The 21,246-nt window shown below is 45.1% G+C and overlaps 1 protein-coding gene across 1 annotated transcript in view; it reads left to right on the top strand.

Moving 5' to 3' along the window:
• The window catches only part of nrg2a (neuregulin 2a), a gene marked incomplete at both ends in the record, with an annotated part of 65,359 nt that overhangs the window by 40,279 nt on the left and 3,834 nt on the right, over positions 1-21,246 (top strand). The window contains 3 exons of the mRNA XM_080833418.1: positions 7,849-7,969; positions 14,997-15,073; positions 21,013-21,115. Coding sequence (XP_080689544.1) covers positions 7,849-7,969; positions 14,997-15,073; positions 21,013-21,115 — 301 coding nt within the window. The remainder of the gene's footprint in view (positions 1-7,848; positions 7,970-14,996; positions 15,074-21,012; positions 21,116-21,246) is intronic.

Raw genomic sequence — 21,246 nt, forward strand, 5'->3', positions numbered from 1 at the left:
CACCCATCGGCCTCCCTTCTTCTCCCGCCTTCAACCCCCCCCCACACACACCCCCACCGCACCCCACCCCCAACCTATTCCCTGTTGTAAGGAGAGAAAAAAATACAGACACATCACTTTCCATGACAGCGCAAACGACAAGATTAACTGTGCTCAAATTAGGCCAGAAATCTTCCCGGACGTACGCGGTGGCCGCGGCTGAATATGAAGTACCTGTACGGGGATCGATGGCATTGATTGCAGCGGTGGTGGGGTGGGATAGGGGTGCGCCGGTGGCCCTGTCAGCCCGGAGCGGCCCGGCGCTCGGGGAGATTCATGCTAGAGCCCAGCGCAGTATTTACACTCTGGCCGAGCAGCCAGTGACAGCGGCCCTTATTCAGCACAAACGCGCCAAACACACTTTGCATAAACACGTCAACAGGTGAAAAATCAACATCGAATGAGCGCTTTTTCTTGAGGATTTGAGCTGACGTTTGACTGTTATAGTAGGTAGAATTACACTGGTTTTGTTTCTTTGCACACATGTGTTTATATGTATGTGTGTGCTTGTGTGTGTGTGTGTGTGTGTGTGTGTGTCTGTTTAAGTGTGTGTTTTTTGTGTATGTAGACCCTCACCTACGTGGGACGTTCAGGGAGAACATGGGGGTGCCCTCTTCTGTATATGTTAGTGGCTGTGGGGAAAGCAGGAGGAATGTGTGGAAGGGCCATTCCACCGCTGGGCTCCGGCTGGCGTTTGGCTCTTTGTAGTTGGCCTGCCACAGCTGCCCTTCTCTCTCCACACACACACACACACACTCACACACACACATACACACACACACACACATACACACACACACACCCATCCACAGCTCCAGGTGCCGCACGCTGCCTCTGCCTGAGATGGACGGCAGCGAGTGTGTTTGGGTGGCGGGAATGTCTCTGCTCTATACATTAGTGTGGTTTTATTTGTGAGGGCATTCTTGTGTGAGAAAGTATTTGTATTTGTGTGTGTGTGTGTGTGTGTGTGAGTGTGCTGTTGAAATGTTGCAGGGCAAGCGTCTCAGCTTCCTACAGAGTGTTTCTCGGGGTGTGGTGAACATTACTACGCCTGATGGGTCTGCAGTGTGGAGTTGCGATGTGCCGACAGCCCACTCGCACCAGGCATCTGACGCCACGATTTCACGCTAAAGGGCAGGGGCAGTGGGTTGAACATGTGTGTGTGTGTGTGTGTGTGTGTGTGTGTGTGTGTGTGTGTGTGTGTGTGTGTGTGTGTGTGTGTGTGTGTGTGTGTGTGTGTGTGTGTGTGTGTGTGTGTGTGTGAGTCAGAGGGAGGGACTGAAGTCTGCCGCTTTGTGCAGTGGGAGCTGCAGAGGTTTTAGTGTGCTTCTCACCGGAACATGGCATGAAAGAGACGTGCTGTTGAGAAGACTGTAAAGAAGAGAGGGAGGTGAAAGTATCAGAGAGAGAGGGAGAGAGAGAGAGGGAGGGAGCGAGAGAGGGAGGGAGTGAGCACATCATGGTGCTCTCATGGGCTGGTTAGTTTGCATCAGTGTAGTGATGGTGCTTCAGTGAGAGACTGGCTACGGTCTCACCGCTGACCGGAGGACAGGAGGAGGTTCTTCGGTGGGGGGCAGGGCGGGTCTGGGCGCCCCATGGACCCAGATGTGTCCGTGTGTGTGCTCCCTGTGCTGCTGGTCTCTCTCTGCGAGGACCCCCGGCTTGGGGCGGGGGCAGGCTCCGCAGGCGGCACCTCACCCTGCGCCCTCCTGCGCCGGAGGCCCAGGCACTGGTGCCGAGGGGGCCCGTTCCCGGGGAGGAGCCTTCTGCTGCCCGGAACGCTGCTGCTCCTCCTGGGCCTGGCCGTCTGTCTGGTCATGCTCCGCTGGGTGGTCGCACAGGGGCAGGGCATGCCCGGGGCCAGGGACCCCAACCAGAGGCTGGACCAGAGGAGGGAGCAGGAAGGCAGCGGGGCCCCCAGGACCCAGGCCACGGTCATGGCCACGGCCGGCGTCTCCCTGTCCCTTTTGGGCTCAGTGGCGGTGCCCACGCTGGCCCCTGAAACCTCCTCCGGGCCACCCTCTGGACCTGCCCTCCTGCCCAGTGCCCTCCCGCCCAGTGCCGCCCCGCCCGCTCCAGGTTAGTGCCTCACCGCTTGTTTACACACCAGGCCTATTGTGCAATCGCATGCAATACTGTTCTCTGATTTCCCTTGTGCGTTGTCTCTGAAATGATTGTGGCAGACAAGACCAAACACATCAGCTATGCAGCAGGAGAAGGGCACTAGGAGGAAAAAATAAAGACAAGTTAATGAAAGGGAAAAAAACAGGACAAAGTTCACACCAGACTCTTTTTCACAAAAAATATGTCTCATTGTTGCTCCTCTTCCCTCTCTGTCCCTCTCCTCCTCTGAAGTTGGCAGTTGTTTGTAGTTTGGGCTTTTGGCTCTTGAAAGGAGCTTTTAGTACATTATCATTAGCAAAGTTCTGTTTATGTGACTCTGAAATTCTTGGGAAAGATCATGTTCTCGTCTTTGCTCTTGGCCTAAGCAGTGATTGAGGGCCCTTCAGTGTGTTTGTCATTGATCTTGTGCTGCATCGTATACTTGCTTTGAAGCCGCTGGTGTGAAATGTAGATAAACACAACGTGCATACATATACAGCATGTGGTTGGGGCTGGGGGGGGGGGGGTGGTTCTCACTGCAACTTGTTGCACTGTGAAAAATTCGGTGATGGCAGTAACCAAAACAGACATGCTCCCCAACCCCGCTACCCACTACTGGATGCCTTCTCAGCCGCCCTCCCCACGGCGGTGGTGCCAGACACGAACCAAAACATCACTGCAGCATGAACCCTGAAGCCCTGTGGTGTAGGAAAACTACTGCAGCAAAAATGATCTTTTGAACGTCTCTCTTCTCTCTCTGTTCTCGCTGTGATCGCGTGTGTCTGTGTGTGTGTGTGTGTGTGTGTGTGTGTGTGTGTGTGTGTTTCCTCTGTCCTTTAATAAATGTATCTGTGCACCAGCAGGCATGTGAAATGGAGAGGGTCCTGTGAAGGCTCTGGGAATCCCTTTAAAAATGAGGGGATGTTTCACATAATGGAAACCACTCAAACTCCAGGAATGCTGTATAAATTGACCTCTACGCCGAGTGATAAGGGATACCTGTCCTGGCCGTAACCAGAGACATCTCCCCGATGCTCAGGCAGGAATCCACGGGGTGGGTGGGTGGATGTGTGGGTGCTGGGGGGGTACTGGCACTGGGCCTCCACCCTCTCCACCCATCTGTCCCTGCTGCCTCGTCCCTGACCTCCAATCTTCTCAGCAGGGTTCCCAGGGTCTGCCCTTAAATGCTAATCTGAGGTGTAACAGCCAGCAGCAGCAGTCTTAGCTAGCCTTGCCGCATCTCCTTGGAGTTTCTTTCAGTGCGGTTTTGAAGGACAACTGGATAACTGTCTCTTCGCCCTCTTCCACTCTCTATTTTTCATTTCATTCTTTTCCTTCGAGCGTAAGATTTTGATGGATAACTTCAAAGTGGACATTGCTGAATCGCAGCGGCAGTGTAGTTCGCCGCTGGTTTGAAAGAGGGGATATTGGATGACATGATGTCATTCGTCAGTTTTCCCCTGCCCTGTGTTTGCAAGGCATTTCGAAGCTCACCCTGAGCGTGTGTGTGCATAGGGTGGAGAAAGAAAAAAAGAAAACATGCGGTCCAACGGAGACCCCTCTTTTCATTTTTATGACCTTCCTAGAATCCTTTGGAGACTGCGGAAAGATAGACATGTTTATGAAGGTTTCCAGATGGCCCTCTTTCTCTCCCCTTGCCCTTCCTCCAGTCCCTCTCCTCAGCCTGCGCCATGAAGGATTAATCAAACTCAGGGCCCGCTTTTGCTGGACAAACCCCGGGGCTTCACGGCAAGGGAAAGTGAGCCTGGTTTTATTTTATTTTTTGTGAGAGGAGTTGGGGGTTGGTGGCTTGTGTGCTTGGTGCAACTGGTGTGTGGTGGAGCGTTAAAGGGTGCTGTAGAGCCGGTGGTTTGAGATGAAGGACACCTGGCTTAGTCTTTCAGCGGAGAGTCTGAAACTGAACTGCATTCAGCATTTATTTATTTTTAAACACAAACTCACAAGACAAACAGATGCAGGTAGAAGGAAAAAAAAACTCACATGAAAAGTAATTAGAAAAAGAACTTTCTTAGTTTCAGTAAGAGAAATCCACTTGTATTGTTTGGTGATTTTCCCCAGAGGTATCGTTCCGACGAGCCTGCCTGTTGAGTTCCCCGAGCAGAGCAGAGCTGTGATGAAGGACCCTTGGCTTGTCTGCTGCTACTGGCTGCAAATGAGCCTGGAGTTCTTCACATAGCCCAAGGCTATGAGGTAACACCGCTTAAACTCTGTGATTAAGAGAGCGACCTGGATTTGAAGTTTACGGGCCTGGAGAGAGATCAGATCAAGCGCAGCTGCCGAAACTATGTGACCTGGTGACTGTGCTCTCTACCAGAGCAGGAGTATTTCATCTGATGACGGCACTCACTTCCCTAAATTAGCCCTCGAGAATCCAGCGACGAAAAAAAAAAAAAAAAAAACAGACCACACATAAGCTCTCTTAAAGAGATGTTTTGACACCTGCTCAAGCAGAGGTAAACCCGAGGTTCCTGTCATCTCATGTGCTCTGATATCTCCACTCAGTACCTAATAGAGGTATCCTGGAGAGCACCAGGGCAGTTGACTGGGATAGATCTGGCATTCCCATACCATTCATCATCATCATCATCACTCATATCACAGAAGAGTCAGTGCTTTCAGCTAAAAACGACTTCTTGTCTTCTTCAGGTGCATCTCATCTTTTAAATGAACGCATTAATGAAACTGACCCTCCCGCTAGTTCTATTCTACCTTACTCTCCCGTCTCAAAAAGAAATGGTGTGTAACGTATCCCTATAAGACCCATAAATGATTGTATGTTATATTTCTGTGTATTGGAAAAGCAGTTTTTGAAAGCACACGCGCACAAATGTGGTATGTAGGCCATGGGCATTGTGTGCGTGTGTGTGTGTTTTCCATAAATAGCCAAATCCTTCGAGCATCCCATGTCTTCTTTAACGAAAAAGAAAAACAACAGTTGTTCCGAAGTGGAAAAACATCACCCACTCTCCAGGGCATGTTGGAAAGCAAAGCCAGGGCCCCACACCCTACACATGCAGGTGATCTGTAACTAACATTAAGAGTGAGAGGGGTCACAGCTCATGTTTTTCTGTGGAGAAAAAGGTCTCCTCATTTTTCGTCTCAGGCAGCGTACCATGGCAAGTGGTGCCATGTGATGCGGTGCGGTGCACCATGCCGAGCCCACGTCATTAGCGCACCTCTCTGGTAAACAACCGCAGAGCCCTGCCTCAGTTCCCTCCCGGCGGGAAGCATGCGCCGAGGGAGCACACATGACTCCCAGCAACCAGCTGGCCCGCCGCCAGCTCACGCTGCTGCTGCCACCGCTGCTTCCTGTGTGTGTGTTTGCGACGCACCAAATGCTCTCTGCGCCGCTCAGTCGATGTCGTACAAGTTCCTCTCGAGTCTGTAGAAGGACTAAACTTTGTTTTTTTAAACAAATTTCAGTCCCTTTGCGCCGTATCGGGGTACTTTGGCCTTTTCATAACCTTTGACCTTTGTCTCGTTTTGAGTGTGTGATCCAGATATCATTGGCTGAGAATCATCTGCTTGTGTCTCCGTGGGTGATACAGTTTTAAAGTAAATAAAGACCTCGTCTGTTAGTAGTGGCACATCAAGGTCCCAAGGGTACGGTCTGATCTCAGCCAAAAAAAGGTACGGTGGGCTCCTCAAAAAGATGGGTCATGACGTTTCTTGGATCCAGGTGTGCTGTGGATGTAAGCTTTTTCTCATAGTTGTGGGGTAGAACTGTTTTTGGAGGTCTGAAGACTGAAGACAGGAGAGGTCATGGTATTGTCAAACTAAACTCTAAAATACATGGGTGGAGATTGGGAAATAGAGACCGGATTTTGCCCAGGAATAAGAAAGAAGGTACAGAGGGTACAGCTCCCATCACAGCACATTTTGTTCTTTCTTGGCACTGGCATTGTTCTTCGCGAGTACTTGTTTCTGAGTGACTACGTTGCCTCAGGCCTAAAGGAAAAGCAATCCCTGTGAAATTCCAGCGAGTTGTTGCAGTTGACACCTTTCTATTAATTTTAAAGCAGAAGTCCTCAGTTGACTGTCAGTCAAGAGGAGGACAGAAAGGGCCATGCCTTCACCAGGTCATCTGCTCGCATGTTTTATCATGTGTAATGATCACAGAGAAGAATGTCATCTGTCATGTTTTATTATTCTGTGGAACTCTGGTTGGGTATTCATCTTCCTTAGTGTTTCTTAGCAATTTGACCTCTGCTTCCTTGTCAGGAGTAGATAATGAACAACTCTTTAGTTGACCATAGTCTATTCAAATGATATACAACAATCTAAAGGGCAATAATTAGCTGCAGTACTGTTATATTGTTTGTGTGTCTCAAGGCAAGCCAACTGAGGATAAGTATTGCTGTTTTGGTGATTCTACAACCAATACCATTGCACAGATCACAACTTTCTTAAGATTTAAGTATTTCTATTTCTCTCTTTGTCCCTTTCTCCTTCTCTCTCTTTCTCCCTCTCTCTAACACACACATACAAACAAACAAATAAATCATCTTATGTGAATACAGCCCAAAAGTGTATTTTTTTGCACAAATTACGTATACATTGTTTGTCACGATAGTTTGTTTCTGTTATCGTACCTTTTCAGTTTTGAAGTCCCCCGGACAATAACATTCAGAAATTGCAGTATATTCTTATGTAGGTATGACAAATCCCCAAGGTATGCAGACATAGGAAAACATCTCCTGGAATCAATCAGCACTCTGATTGAACCTTGCATTTTGTTATGATAAAAAGAGTTGAATAAATCTGTGTTTTAACACTCTGACGATACTCTACTTAGTTCCTGTGGTGGGACGATTCTCTTGAAAAGCCAAGCCAAGGCATCCCTCCCTCTCACAGAGTCAACTCACGCCACAACCACCACAGCCCTTTCTTCGCCCACTCTCTCCATTCCCAATGGGGCTTAGCATTCAGCCGTGCCCCCCCCAAAAACATGTTGTGTGCTGCTCCGATAATGCGGAGGGATTATGCATGACAGTTCAGTCCGTTCCAAAAGTTTGGATTCAACCGGCGCACATTGGTGCACACACAAGAGGCCCTGCTGCATGAGGATGCAGGACGACATGTTTACCTGAATTTGCACAATCGCAGGATCTTTTTAGGTGCTTTTCCGGCACTTTGGAGAGGCCCAGTGAGATTGGGATTGCTATGAGATGAGTGACTGTTTTCTCACCCTGAGGTGGCGGCTCTGAACTGAGCCAGAGGCTGGTAGTGGCGGGGTCATGTAATCCTTGTGACTACAGTATTACAAATGTTATCACATATTTGTGCAGTGGTATGGAACACTTTTCCTAGTTTGCTTTGACACACTCAAAACTTATGAAAGCTGCATAGAACATGCCTTAACTTGCCTTGCAACCAGCATTCACTCTGAATTCAGTTCAAACCCCATACAGTAGATACATGTAAAGCAATGTTTTACAGCTGTATAATGCAGTGTCAGTTGTCATGCATTATTTACAACAGTTAATAAATGTGCGTGGAGTAATTAGTTTTAAAAGCACTCTACAGAGTTGATGTTCCCTTTGCTGAGCTTCTCTTCAGGATTGATGTTTCCCGTGCTGAGGACCTTCATATTGAATGATTAAATCATGCATCCTTTAAATCATCATTTCTGTTCTCGTGGATATATTCTTAGCGGATGACCTGCTTACTTCTTGTCTTTCACAGTAACTACCACATTATCTCCGGGATCCGGCCATGCCAGAAGCTGCAACGACACGGAGAAGACCTACTGTGTGAACGGCGGAGACTGTTACTTCATACATGGTATAAATAGGCTTTCATGCAAGTGAGTAACCTCCCCCACTTTTTACATTTTTCAAAAGGGTAGATTCTTTCCCACAAATTTGGGTACTAGGCCTTAATTGTGCAGCTCCTTTCATTATCCCACACTTAAATATGGATAGCATGCTTGAACTAGTTATGTCAGTTTGGTGCTTTGAGCCTTTTTTAACAAATATAAGCAAATTGTTCATTCCCTTTTCTGCCTTACTTTCTTACTTTGCTGCTTTTGATTTTTTTTTGTATTTGCTTTTGTTCTTTCTGTACGTCGGTTTCTGATTCATTTATTATTTCTTTCTATATTTATTTGTTGTACTTATTTATTTATTATATGAACTTTGTGCTCTCTTTCATTCTTTGGCAGACTTTGTTGCTTTAATTCTTTGTCCCCTCTTTTTAATGAAAGATACTAACCTACAAATGAGGTACTGAAACTGCTCGAGTAAATTTGATTCATGTGATCCCCGAAATCTAATGAGAGATCAGTGTTTCTGGAACGTTCTTTTCTGTCCTCCTCTCCTCTGGGCTCCTCTTGACGTTGCCTTCTCTCCTACTTGGGACAGTGCAGGTGCAGATGTTGTCCTCCCTCCCCTACTCAGCTGCACGGCGTTGAGCAAAGCTGGGCCTTTTGCCCCATGCCGACAGCCCATATTTAGGGGATTGGAGGGACGTGCAACCATGACTCTGTAGTGCCATGACATGCTGGTTTAGTGCTGCAACAAATATTTATGATAGTCCGAGGCCTCCCACAAGGTAAATAGGCTCATTGCTTACATTTGGTTTTCACTGAAAAGGGGCGCCCGTTTACACAGTTGCTTTTAAATCAAGTATGGCGCAGTCATTTTGTTTTGAGGAGAAAAAAAACATTTTCCCCTCAATTACAAAAACAATCCATTATGGACTGTGAAATCAAGTAGCCATCCAGGACCAGGCAGCAAACATGGGGTCCACGGGTTTCCCCCCAGATAACCAGCGATGCACGTGTGACGCTGAACAGGTGCATATACGCTGTATTTGTCTACTTGTTTATGTCTCCTTGCGTCACCAACAGAAATCTCTTATAACATTTCACAGCTTTTAAGTTAGTGTCAACCCAGCTGCAAACCAGTCCGGAGGTGCTCATACTGTGTTTGTCTGTGTATGTGTGTGTGTGTGCATGTGCGTGTGTGTGTGTGTGTGTTCTAGCCCTAGGGATACTGCTTGGCCAGCAAGTAGTGAGGACATGGCTGCAACAGCCATTCAATAAGCTGTGTACAAATTGGGGGGAGCAATAACTCAATTGCTGCAGCTAATTCACTCACAGGCGAGGCACAGGTCCAGAAAAGTCAGATAATGCAGTCAAGGCCTGCAGGGAATTGTTGCCCCAAAGCGATCTCATTCAATATAGGCCAGGCTTCTAGGGATATTACTCACCGGCTGAACAAGTCCAGCAGACAGCAGGCCCCATATTTATGCCCAGGTCTTTCACTTCCGAATAGAAAGGGAGCTAGAGGGTATATGGACATAGAGTAGAGTGCATAACAAACAACCTTGGAAATCATTATGTGACTGTGAGGCGGCATGCATGTATGTCATGGCAGGACATGTTGGAGCAGCCAGATCAGCAGCGCTTCAGCATGTAGACCAGACAGTGATAGATGCCCTTAACTCCATGTGATTGATCCTTCCAGATTGTGAAAAGTTATCGATTTTTTTGTTGTTGTTCTTAGCCATTGTCATTTAATGTCTGTAGGGCTATCAAATACATAAGACTAAAGATTCTAAAAGCCGGTTAACAGTGCGTTACTCCTGTACCCAAAGTTGTAATGATTAAGATTGCATGGTTCTCTTTTGTTGTTTAGTGTCTGCCGCTGATGTTTCCATTTGTGTTTTAGTGAACTAATACAGGGCATGTGTATCGGTGTTTCATTGTAACTCTTTCAAAATCTCCTGAAAATGTTTTTGTATTTGTGTATTTCTGTTTGTGTGGGTGTTTCTTTCGCTGTGAGTGAAAGCCAGTTTTTCGCAAAAGCTAAAAAGGCAAAAAAAAAGAGAAGGTCTGATATGCCTGCATAATTGGGTAATGTCCAAACGTGTCTTTTGCTGAGGGAAGGTTTTGATTATTTTCTCAAGATGTAACAGCACTCGGGGCCAGTCCTCCCGCATCCCCAGTGGATCACTGCCTTGGAGAGCAGGGCTCTGGACAGTGTTGTGCTCTGGGGAGGGAGACATTACCCATGCTCACATGAATCAGCACAATGACCTCCGCTTCATGCACACACAGAGCAGAAAAGGGTGGGGGGAGGTTTGGGTGGTGGGGGGTATTTGCAAACCAATATCTGAAGTTTAAGGAAGGCAAGGCAAGATGGATAATCACATAAGTTAGAAACATGGATTTTGTAAGAACTGTATAGCTGAGACAGGAAGACAAAAAGAGATATGACTTGGGTAGGTTTCCTAGCTACGGTGTCTCTCAGTGTTTTACGAAGGTATACCTTACTACAGGTGTTTACTTTTCTATGCGTGTTTCCCAAACCACCTCTCAAGAGTTCCCCTATGATACCTCCCTGCGTATACCTTCAGAGGCTGAATTCATGTTTCTGTTATCGATTATTGTAAAGTACGTAGATTTGAGCATGCGTGAGATGTCTATGATAAGCATGACTCAGATTGGAGCACAGGTGATCATTATTATGACCGCCGCGCATATAGGTTTAGTCGGAGTTTTTTTTTCTTTTTTTTTCCTGTTTGCCGAATTTCTGTCAACGATTCCCAGGACACTGAAACACTGAGGTGCACGAAATTCCGTGGGCATGTAGCCCCACTAGATGAGCTTGGAACCATTGATTTTCGTTTTGATCCGTTGCACCCCCGTCGGACTGGACCCGTTTTAAAGAGGGTGGGGCGATTCAGTTTTCTGTGAATAAGTCGAAAACCGTAGGGCTTAGGAGGACCACATTTTTTTTATATGTTGGTCTTAAGAGGCCACGTCAACCATTCCACTACCACTTGTATGTATAGTACCACTCATGTATAGCGCCACCTAGTTACAAATGAAAAAGAAAAAATGGAGTGTTGCTAAACATTTTAATTGTAAGTTGACAAGGTCAGAACTGCACGAAATCGGAGGTATGTGATCATTATGACACCTTCTGACTGCACGTTAAGTTTCGTGGAATTCCGTTCACGGGGGGCATGCAATAAATTGATTTATATGATTATACACCAACTGGCCTATAGGTGGCGCTACACAGTTTTCTTCGAATATCCCGAGAACCTTAGGGCCTTGGAGGGCCAAATTGTTCTTGTATGTTTGTGTTAAGGGGCCATGTCAACCCATACAATAACCAGTCATTAAATGTATAGCGCCACCTAGTTAAAAATTAAAAAGCAAAAATGAGGTGTTTTAATCGAATATATGTCAAAGTGCTCGAAAAATTACCAAATTTGCCAGGGACATCAAGCCTGTAACCGTCCATCTTCGGTAGAGTTTTTGTCCATGGATGGAGCAAAATGGCTCTGTAGCGCCCCCTAGAACATTGCAAAAAAACCTGCGCATTGGGGTTATTTTGGCGTAGCTTGACGGAATTCGGTACACGTCTTCATCATGCTTGGATGCACTCAAAAGTCTCTTGACGCCATGGTGGCAGGTCCACAGGAAGTCGGCCATTTTGAGTGGAAGATGCGTTTTGACGGCGGTTGCACACCTTGCATCTGATCGAACTCCTCCGACAAATTTAATGGTAACGCCTTGAAATGTGGTCAGGTTACTCTTCAGCCATGGGCGACTAAAAGTTATATAAGATTTTCTCATTAGTCGGAAGGTGTGGGTGTGGCAGACCCTCAAACTTTGCCAACTTGCCAGTGCTTGCCACAAAACACAAAGGGCCCTATCTTGCACCCAGCGCAATTGACATTGTCACCGACGCTTGTATAATTCCTATCTTGCACCCGGCGCACAGCGCGATTTTCCCTCCAGAGACGCGCTTCGAAATGAACTTGCGTCGACATGGGCGGGGGCGGAACGGAGAAGGCGTTTCTCTGGCGCAAGTGGTATTTTGCAGTTTCAAAACAACGCCGTGCGCCGTGCGCCATTGACCAAAAAAAAGCTGGTCTAATGTGAGGCGCAATGTCTAAAGTCTGTAACGCATATTCAGAACGCTATTTTAAGGGCGCATGTGCTTGCCCGCACAGTATAGGACCTATAGGCTACACTTTACTTCTGTCGTCTTCACGAGAGATTTACACCAATTGTTTGGCAAGCCATATATAATTACAAGGAAAATAAAGTATTTACCACATGAGGAAATCATTGTGATATCCGTATCCAAGACATTTTAAAACTAGGCATACATCTAGCGTACACAATTGACCCAAATGATTCAGGTTAATTGAAGCTGCGTGACATTTGATTTATTGTATGGCTTTGTTGCATTTATTTAATGCCAGTATTATTATAAATCTTGTAAACTCATCTTTGTGTATGTGGACTTTATTTATGTACCTTGGGTTTGGTCAGCTGGTGCACTGGCTTTGGTGCCGATTTCCATGCCCCCAAATCCCTGCAGGCTCTCAGGCGTGAGGGTAGACGTGGCGATGTCCTCTGCTGCCGTCAGATCCTGGGTCGAGGCAGATCCACCTCCCGTGAAGGCACGAGAACGTGTGTTACCTTCCAGCTTGGATGTCCCACGTCTCCGGACGTCATTATAGCGTTTTCGGCAACGTTTTCGGGTGCCCCGTTGCAGAAACAATCACGGCAATATCTTGACATGCTTGCTTGACTTTGCTTACTTTTGGAGGGTTTCTCGCATCCCCATATACATCTATCTCCCGGTTTTTTACAAAGCCATACAATAACTCAAATGTCACGCAGCTTCAATTAACCTGAATCATTTGGGTCAATGTGTAGGCTACGCTAGATGTATGCCTATTTTCAAAATATCTTGGATATGGATATCACAATGATTTCCTCAAGTGGTAAATACTTTATTTTCCTTGTAATTGTATATGGCTTGCCAAAAAATTGGTGTAAATCTCACGTCGGTCTCCTCGGCTGTGAACTTTTCCGGTCTTCTACCAGGTAATTCCGCCATCAAAATAACAAGCCGCTATGGACTATGCGCTCCTCGCTCTTAAAGGGAATGTGAAATGACGCTCGGATTGGTTTATTGTATATTACGCCCAAACCACACCTATGGCTGAGTAACCTCCTTTGGACCAACCCTTTTGACACTTGCGCTGGACGCAAGTGTGTTTTTTCCGCCGTTAAAATAGCAACTGCGCCATAGAGCCGCCCACACAGCTACTTGCGCTTGGCGCCGTCCCACTTGCGTTTCTGATCGGCAAGATAGGGCCCAAAGTCTCTTATAACTCTTGCGTACATTGTTTGATCCAGAGAAAATGTCTTAGGGTGGACGCTGGATTTGGCCCGAACGCGTACATATGCCTGACTGATATCACCTATAGCGCCACCTGTTGGTGGTTGGAAACTTCACTTTGTTTCCACACCTCTTTATGTGACCTGTTTTAACAAACTACATTGCAAAAGAAAAATATACCAAAACAATCCACAAAAAAAGAAGTACACAAAACATTACATAACCAAATCATCAAAATCTATCACAAATAATTCCTTTAATACATAAAAATGAAACACAAACCAATTTACACACACAAAACACATAAAAACACACAAACACACTGACAACCATGACTCATTCTGTGCCAAAACCTATACTGAACATTTTGGCGGTCATATTTTGTAACGCTTTGCGTTACGTCTAGTTAGAAGGAGCATCAATAAGAAATACTATGCAAGTCACAATAACAAAGTTCCCAAAAAAGGACGGCTGTAGACTAGATGTTTCTCGTGGTTTTGTATTCACAAAGGATTAAAAATAAACGGCTAATTAATTTATTTAATGAGGCACAAAATGTAATGCAGTACATATCTTGGTCTCTTTACATTGCAATCAGTGCCTTCGTCCAGGCACTTATACAGTATTGTAATGCTCTAAAACAGTTATTGTATCTGAAAACTGTGGTATAGCTAAGAGTGTTTCGGACTAACCTTACGAAAGTATCTCTTACAGACGGTATACTTAGCTAAGGACATTTGGGAAAAAACGTTGAAGCGTTTAGGAACAGCATATGATATAACTAACGAGTGACATAGCGTTAGAAAGGTTTTGGGAAACCCTGTCCAGAACGTTTTCTCCTATGTGAGTAGACCACATTACGTTTGTATGATTTTGCTGTTTTCCACTGCCGAAGTTTGGTTAGAGTAGATGTAGCTCTGCGTTCCTTTGACTGAGGGACACACGTGTACCCACACGTTGAGCCGTTCCTCTTGCTCTCCAAGGCGGGATAATATTATTTCCGTGACCTCTGACCCCATCCCCAGCGTACCTGTTACTTGAAGCATGTCTGCACTCCGCAGCAAGGAGGGAGTAATCCTATCCCCAGCAAAACCCCTCCCCTCCCTACTCACCACCCATATAGTCCACAGGCCAGCACGACCCAGGCAGACAGACAGAGAGAAGAATGTGTGTGTGTGTTCGTGTGTTTGTGTGTGTTTTAGTCTGGTGTAGCAGAGAATGAGAGAGAAGGAGGCAGAGAGGGCATGGGGAAGCAAAGACAGGAATTTCAGCAGGATTGCGGCCGCAGGAAACTGCACAGCATTGTTTTTCTCAGCAATTGCAGATATGGACTAATTAAATTGCATAAACAACAAGCTCATTTTGCGTCATTAAATGTAACCGTGTGTGTGTGTGGCCGGTGTCACTACATTTGATGGATGTCATCCAAGTGTAATTTAATTCATTGTCTAATTTATACTACACTAAATCATAACAGGTTTTTTGGCCTGGTCTTTGTGTGCATTTATATGTTTGTGTTTGTGTGTGTTTTGTGTTTTCTTGACACCATTCTTTCACAGCCACCTTCTTTTGTCAGGGGAGAAAATGGACGGACATCAGCATAATTTCAGTGTTTTTTTTTCTTCTCCTCTCCTATTTTTTGACGTCAACTTGTCCCCTCTTCCTCCCCCTCCCCAGGTGTCAGGACGGATACTTCGGCCCACGGTGCTTGGAGACAGAGCCCCTGCGGCTTCACATGTCCCCTCCATTCAAACGTATGTTCACATGCAAGCAGCAGCCGCAACTGGTGGTCACTGGGTCCAACCCCCTCCACCCCTCCCTGTCCTCTCCTAGCCTCCTCCTGCCTTTAGCCTTTCCCGAGCCCATGGTGACCCCATGGTGACCCCAGTGGGACCGCTGTGCTACTGCTGCTCATGGTTGTTCCGTTGTTCTAACTTGGTGTTTTTCTCTCTCTCTCTCTCTCTCTCTCTCTCTCTCTCTCTCTCTGCTTTTCTTCTTCTGTCTCCTTTCACCTGCTTCTCTTCCTCTGCTCACCTTCTTTCCCCCCCTTAATGTTCCTCCCTTTCTCTCTCTCTTTTTCTCCCCCCCCCCCCCCCCCCCACACACACTTTTTCCCTTCCTGTCCTTCCTCTTCCTTTCTCCCTGTGGTTTTGTTTCCTTCCATCAGGTGTCCAAATGACTTTACTGGTGATCGCTGTCAAACCTACGTTATGGCCAGTTTCTACCGTATGTCCATTCCTTCTTCTGTCTGTCCGTCAGTGTTGCATGGTGAACCAGGCATGTGCTCCCAGGGGTCTCTCGTTGTTGTTTCTGTCTTGCTTCTTGCTTGTAGATGTGTACCTGTGCCTCACAATTAGATGGTAGCTTTGTGCATCATTGTCCATTTTGTAATGAAGACACAGTATTATGCAGTGCCTGTATTGAATTTCATCAGCAAGCTTTTAACCTACAGTAAGTGCTGCATGTGATCCATAGTGCCCATATTAGAGTTTTGTAACTGCATGTAGTTTTCAAAATGGACTCCTAACCTGATTATGGTGAATATTCAGTTGCGTCGAACGGATGCGTACACTGCAAGACGAGAGAAACGTACTACTAGATAACTGCATCATAGTCGAATGATACATTTGTTTGTCGACAGGAAATGCTTACTAACAGCAACGCCATACCTTACAGTCAGAGATAATTGAAGAATTAAATTAAATGTAATCACATTTTAATTTTGCCATATTGGACAGTTGTTTGAGACGGGGTTGTTAGGCCAGAGATTTTGAGGTGCTCAGTAACACATGTGTGTCACAGCACAATAAACTAGTTTACTACTACTTAGTAGCTGATCACAGAAGTTTCATACAAGGAATTGCTATAATCTTATTTGCTCACTTTTACACTGAATTACAGTGGCAAGTCATTGTGAGAGGTTCCGTTTAAAACAACCAACAAAAAAGCACCCTCCCTAGTGACACGGAACGACTTCAGATGAGTTCAGTATTTATTCGGGGAGATATAATAACCACTGCCACCACCTCCACCAACCCCTATCCACCGTCCTAGAATTCCCTCTCCTTCTCTCCAAGGATGTTCCTGGATGTTCCACTTACAGAGTTCAGCAAAGCAAAGGTGGTTATCAGCTTGACAGCAAATGCCTCAAAGCTGTCGGCTCCCATGTCTGAAGACTGTACAAAAGCCATGCCCTTGTGCACTGGTCAACAGCAGTGTCTACATATTTATAGTATGTCCAACTAGGGCAGGACGTATAGCCAACATGCTAGAATAAATGTTAGGATAGGCAGGAACATACCAGAAGGAGTGTTTCTCTGGGATGAATCTTACTCAGAATTGATTTACGACACAAAGGAAATGATAAAGCATAGAGCTATTTATTGGAGGCTTTAAACATAAGAGCCTAGCACAGTGCGCACACAGAGAAAGAGCATATTTACAGTCCAATTTGACTTCAGGCTGCATTATCATGTCATGTCATATCATGTGATGTGATTTATCTCAATATAGCTCTCTCTTGTTGGCCTACTCACGCCAGCATTGTGCCTTGGAGGGATGTTCGGATCATTATTCAAACACAGAAATTGCCTTCATCATTTTTGAGTGTAATTAAATAATTTATCTACCTCTATCTAAACAAATAAGAACATTTTTTTTAGAAGCAGCGTACAACGATGATTAAAGCAAAATATAATAGGAGTGCATAAAAAAATACTCTATGGAAGATAGACTTATATTCAGTGAGAACAGTACAAAATGGACAGTGTGAGAACTAATCGTAACAGGTAACATGTTAACACTGGTAGCAAGTTAAATGTACAATAATTAAATCTTATGCCCTCATGACAGTGATACAGAGTTTACCAAACCAATCGTCATAATTATAGTTCATGACTGCTGAGTCCTTTCACGCTTTCAGTTTTGCTTAACAATGAAGGAGACAGAGGGAGAAGGAGAGGAACTTGTCTGTGCACGTCGACACAAGAGTAGGATTGGAACACCCCTGACAACGGCAAAAATGACACTGTAGACCTTCCGCTCTGACAATGGAAGGTTACATTATACAATTTGTACAAGTGCAATACATCTAACCCAGCACATAGTGGCCCTCCAGGTTAATCAGGATTAGAAAAAAATATGCCCAACACTGGATACAAAGTAAACTCTGAATGTAAAGCCAACAGAGAATGTAATTGAATACTTCTTGAAATAAGCCACCAGAATTCCCCACCATATCCAAAATGAAAAATGCCCTTCTGGAACTTTCCTGATCAGTTAATACAGCTGCCTCTGTTTTAGTGGTGTGCTTTTACGATGCACAGACAGGCAGCTGAAGTATTCAAAAAAAAAAATGGCTTTCAGTAGCTTTGAAGCAAATGCCCTTAAACCTGTTTTTTGCCCTGTGGACTTGTAAAGGACAGTAAGAGAATGATGTGGTACGGAAATGTTGAAACGTGGCCAAATGTACAGACATCTGTGCAGCTTCTGCTCCTTCACCAAGCTATGGCTGCTGAAAGCCCGTTGTCATAGTTACGGCTGCGATTCGCCGCAGCATAGGTCCTGCATGTGAGCCGACCGTCAGGAGAGATTCGGTTAGAAGGGTGGAGCCCTGTCTCACGTCTCTCCAGGCACAGACCTTCTCTCTCCTAGGCACTGTACAGCTGGTGAAAATGTAAGCTGCTTTCTCCCGAGCTGTCTTCGATAGGACAGGAACATTAGCATGCTAATCCTTGGTGTATGAATCCTACAGACTGAAATCAATATCTGTAGCCAATCACTAGAGCATTCCATTACTGATATGTTGGGAACATTCTCAGTATTATCGGCAGTTCATTTCATTGTTTTTATCATTCCGATTATCAGGAACCTCCAGATGCTTCTTAATTCAAAATACTGTAGAATGCAAAATACTGTAGAATGTCACAGGATGCATAAAAGCACAAAACACAATGTGCATACTCAAACCATTCAAAAATATGTAAATATGTCTTCTAATTTATCAAGGACCTCACAGGTAAGACATACACTGTGCACCTCTGTGCAAGAGTCTGCAGTTTGAATGTCCATAACTCAAGATACTAAGAAAAGTAAAAGAAAGTGCCATACTTCACATTATGATCAAAGTAAACAAACATCTTACTAACTCTGATAAGCGGTTTATCCATTTGGTGCCTTAGGTTTGTAATGGATAGAGTCTAAATTTGTAGCAGCATGAGATACTGTCATTTTCTTGGTTCCATGGTTAATTAAGTGAATAGGAAGGGTAGCGTTTATAGCAATAGTGAACTAGAAGGCTTTATATGTGCATGCTTGCCTGTGCCCTGTGTGCTATTGCCTTGGAGTTGTAATGCTTAAATGTGAAGGGCATTTGATGTCCTCTGTCTGTAACTAACTGATCTGTCTTGTGTCTCTAATGCCTCACAACACTGTCCACATGATGCTTATATTTTTGTGTTTATGTATGTTTTTTAAAAATCTCTCCTTAACTGTTCCCTGTTCTCTTCTTCTCTCTCTCTCTTTTTTTTTCTTGTGTCAACATTCTGCAATTGCAGAGTCTCTTGGGATTGAATTTATGGGTATGGACCAATCCTTCATTCTGATTGCAAGATTAACTAGAGCTGTGTAGATCTCCTTCCATTTGTCATGCTCCCATTTCCTTCTGTGAGCTTGACTCTAAAGCAAATGGACTAATTGATTAACCAATCAATCTGCCAATCAGCCTGGCCCTTGAGTAGAGTAGGCCCTCCTCCAGTGTCAGCATGTAAGTCTTTATCACCAGAACTCATCCCTCAGGAAAAAGTATTAAATATGTAAAAAGTAGATGTGCCGTTTTTTAAGAAGCAGCTCACTTTTTGGCATACCATGTCTGCAAATTGCAATTTAAAAAATGTATGTATGATGACATCACCACAGATGTTTTAAATTTCTGTTCAAATTATTTATAGTTATCCAACAATATGGAGGGAGGGTTCATACGTTACAACATAGGCCAAACAAATGTTTCATTGGCCTCTCTTTTGACACGTTCGCCCTTCATTGCAGAATGTCCTGAACCAAACTACAAATTGCGAGTGAATCCTTTCACCGGTTGAGCTAGCAGGGTTGGCTGCCGAGCGTGATGGTTGCGTGCTGGCTGTACAGTTTTAATTCCCTCTAAATTCTTTCTGAGGGACTCTTGTCGAAGCGGGGGTGATCTGCGTAAGCTGGCGCGGCTTTGAGCAGGGCCGCTGTTTACAAGCGAGTAAACAGCTCAACTGCGCTGTTTCGAGGAAATTGTGTTTGTGTATATGCTTGAGTGCTGTTGCCGGTGACGACAGCGTAATCACCAATACACCTCACAAGTTCCTCGGGATTCATCTCACCACTTTAATCAACGTCGCTCGCCACACACACTCACACATTCCCAGTTATTCCTTGGGGGCTTGAAGAACTGTAACGTTTCATCAAGATTTACCCCAGGGTTCCCGCTTTGCATATTAAGGGAAGAAACTGAAACTGAACACAAAACTTCATGCCCTCAACAGTATTATTGGCTGAATGAATAAATTAGCAGTTTTGTTTACTGTGTAGAATGGATTGTTGTTTTAGTTAAATGGAGTGTTTGGTACACAAGTAAAAAGGGGATGAGTTCTGGAGAAAAGACCTGACCTAACTAAGTCCTATCAGAGAGGCTTTGATTGCCTTTGAAATTGCTTTGTCATCTCCCTCTCCTTGCTTTCCATCCTCTACACCCACTTTGCTAGTTGACTATCCCCATACTATAACATTAGTCCTGGTCATGAAACTCCTTACCTCTTCCTGTCCTGGTCATGAAACTCCTTACCTCTTCCTGTCCTGGTCATGAAACTCCTTACCTCTTCCTTTGCTGTTCATGTCCATGTCTCTTTTTTCTTTCCTGATCTTCTCCTTTTTCTTCCTGATCATCCGGATTTTGAATGTCCTCTCATCATTGACTTCTTTGTCATCCTAGCATTTCTTTATGCTTGATCTTAAAAAAAATGATTCTTGACAATGTTTTGATTTTAGCTGTTGCATTTCATCCATAGTGGTTTGCCAATAATAAAGCATGTTAGACTACCTGTTTTTAAGTACATGTTGAATGACTCTGTGTGTGTTCCCTACATTAAAGCCCCACCCTTCTCATGATAGCCTGTTTACATACTATATGACCCCAGACTCAGCTAGTCCATAGTCCCTCCACACTGGCTCTGCACTGTTCGATCCAAGTTATTACCTCAGATCAATTTATCATAATGAAAAGCTTGTCCTACAGCCGCATTGCCAATCTACCTTTGGTTAAATGCTGTTAAATTCAGTCAAGTAGATTTCCATACAAATGAAAAACAGCTGAAGAAGCTGGCTTTCAGTGCTAGTGCTCTGACCCACAAGCGCAGGCGTATGTGTGGTCACTGTGGGTGTTCTGCCATCAGCCCAGAAAGTTGTGCTGGTCTCGCTCCAGTTCAGTGTCTCAGGAGTAATACCTTTAGAAACAGCCTCGAGACTCAACTGTGTTTCCTGAAAAACGCAACCTCGAGGCTTGAATGAGGGTGGACAAGCATGCACCCCTGTAGTTAGGACCGACAAGCTTGTCAGGGAAAGAAATTGCAATTCTGCAGAGCAGTGTGAAAGAGAGGCCGTGTGCTGCACTGGGCCGCCCCTCACATCACTCTCTCCCATCTGTGGTGTGCAGAGGCCGAGGAGCTTTATCAAAAGAGAGTCCTGACAATCACCGGGATCTGTGTGGCTCTGCTGGTAGTGGGCATCGTCTGTGTGGTCGCCTACTGCAAAACCAAGTGAGTACAAAGCCACGGACGTTCCTATTCTTTAGAAAACGCAACAGGAATCTTTCAGAATGCACAGAAGGGGTGTTTCGCTTTGTAGATTCTTGAATACTATTTTTGCGTAGTTTATCAATCTTTCAAAG

The sequence above is a fragment of the Sprattus sprattus genome (genome assembly GCF_963457725.1).
Source record: "Sprattus sprattus genome assembly, chromosome: 1".
Lineage (NCBI taxonomy): Eukaryota > Metazoa > Chordata > Actinopteri > Clupeiformes > Clupeidae > Sprattus > Sprattus sprattus.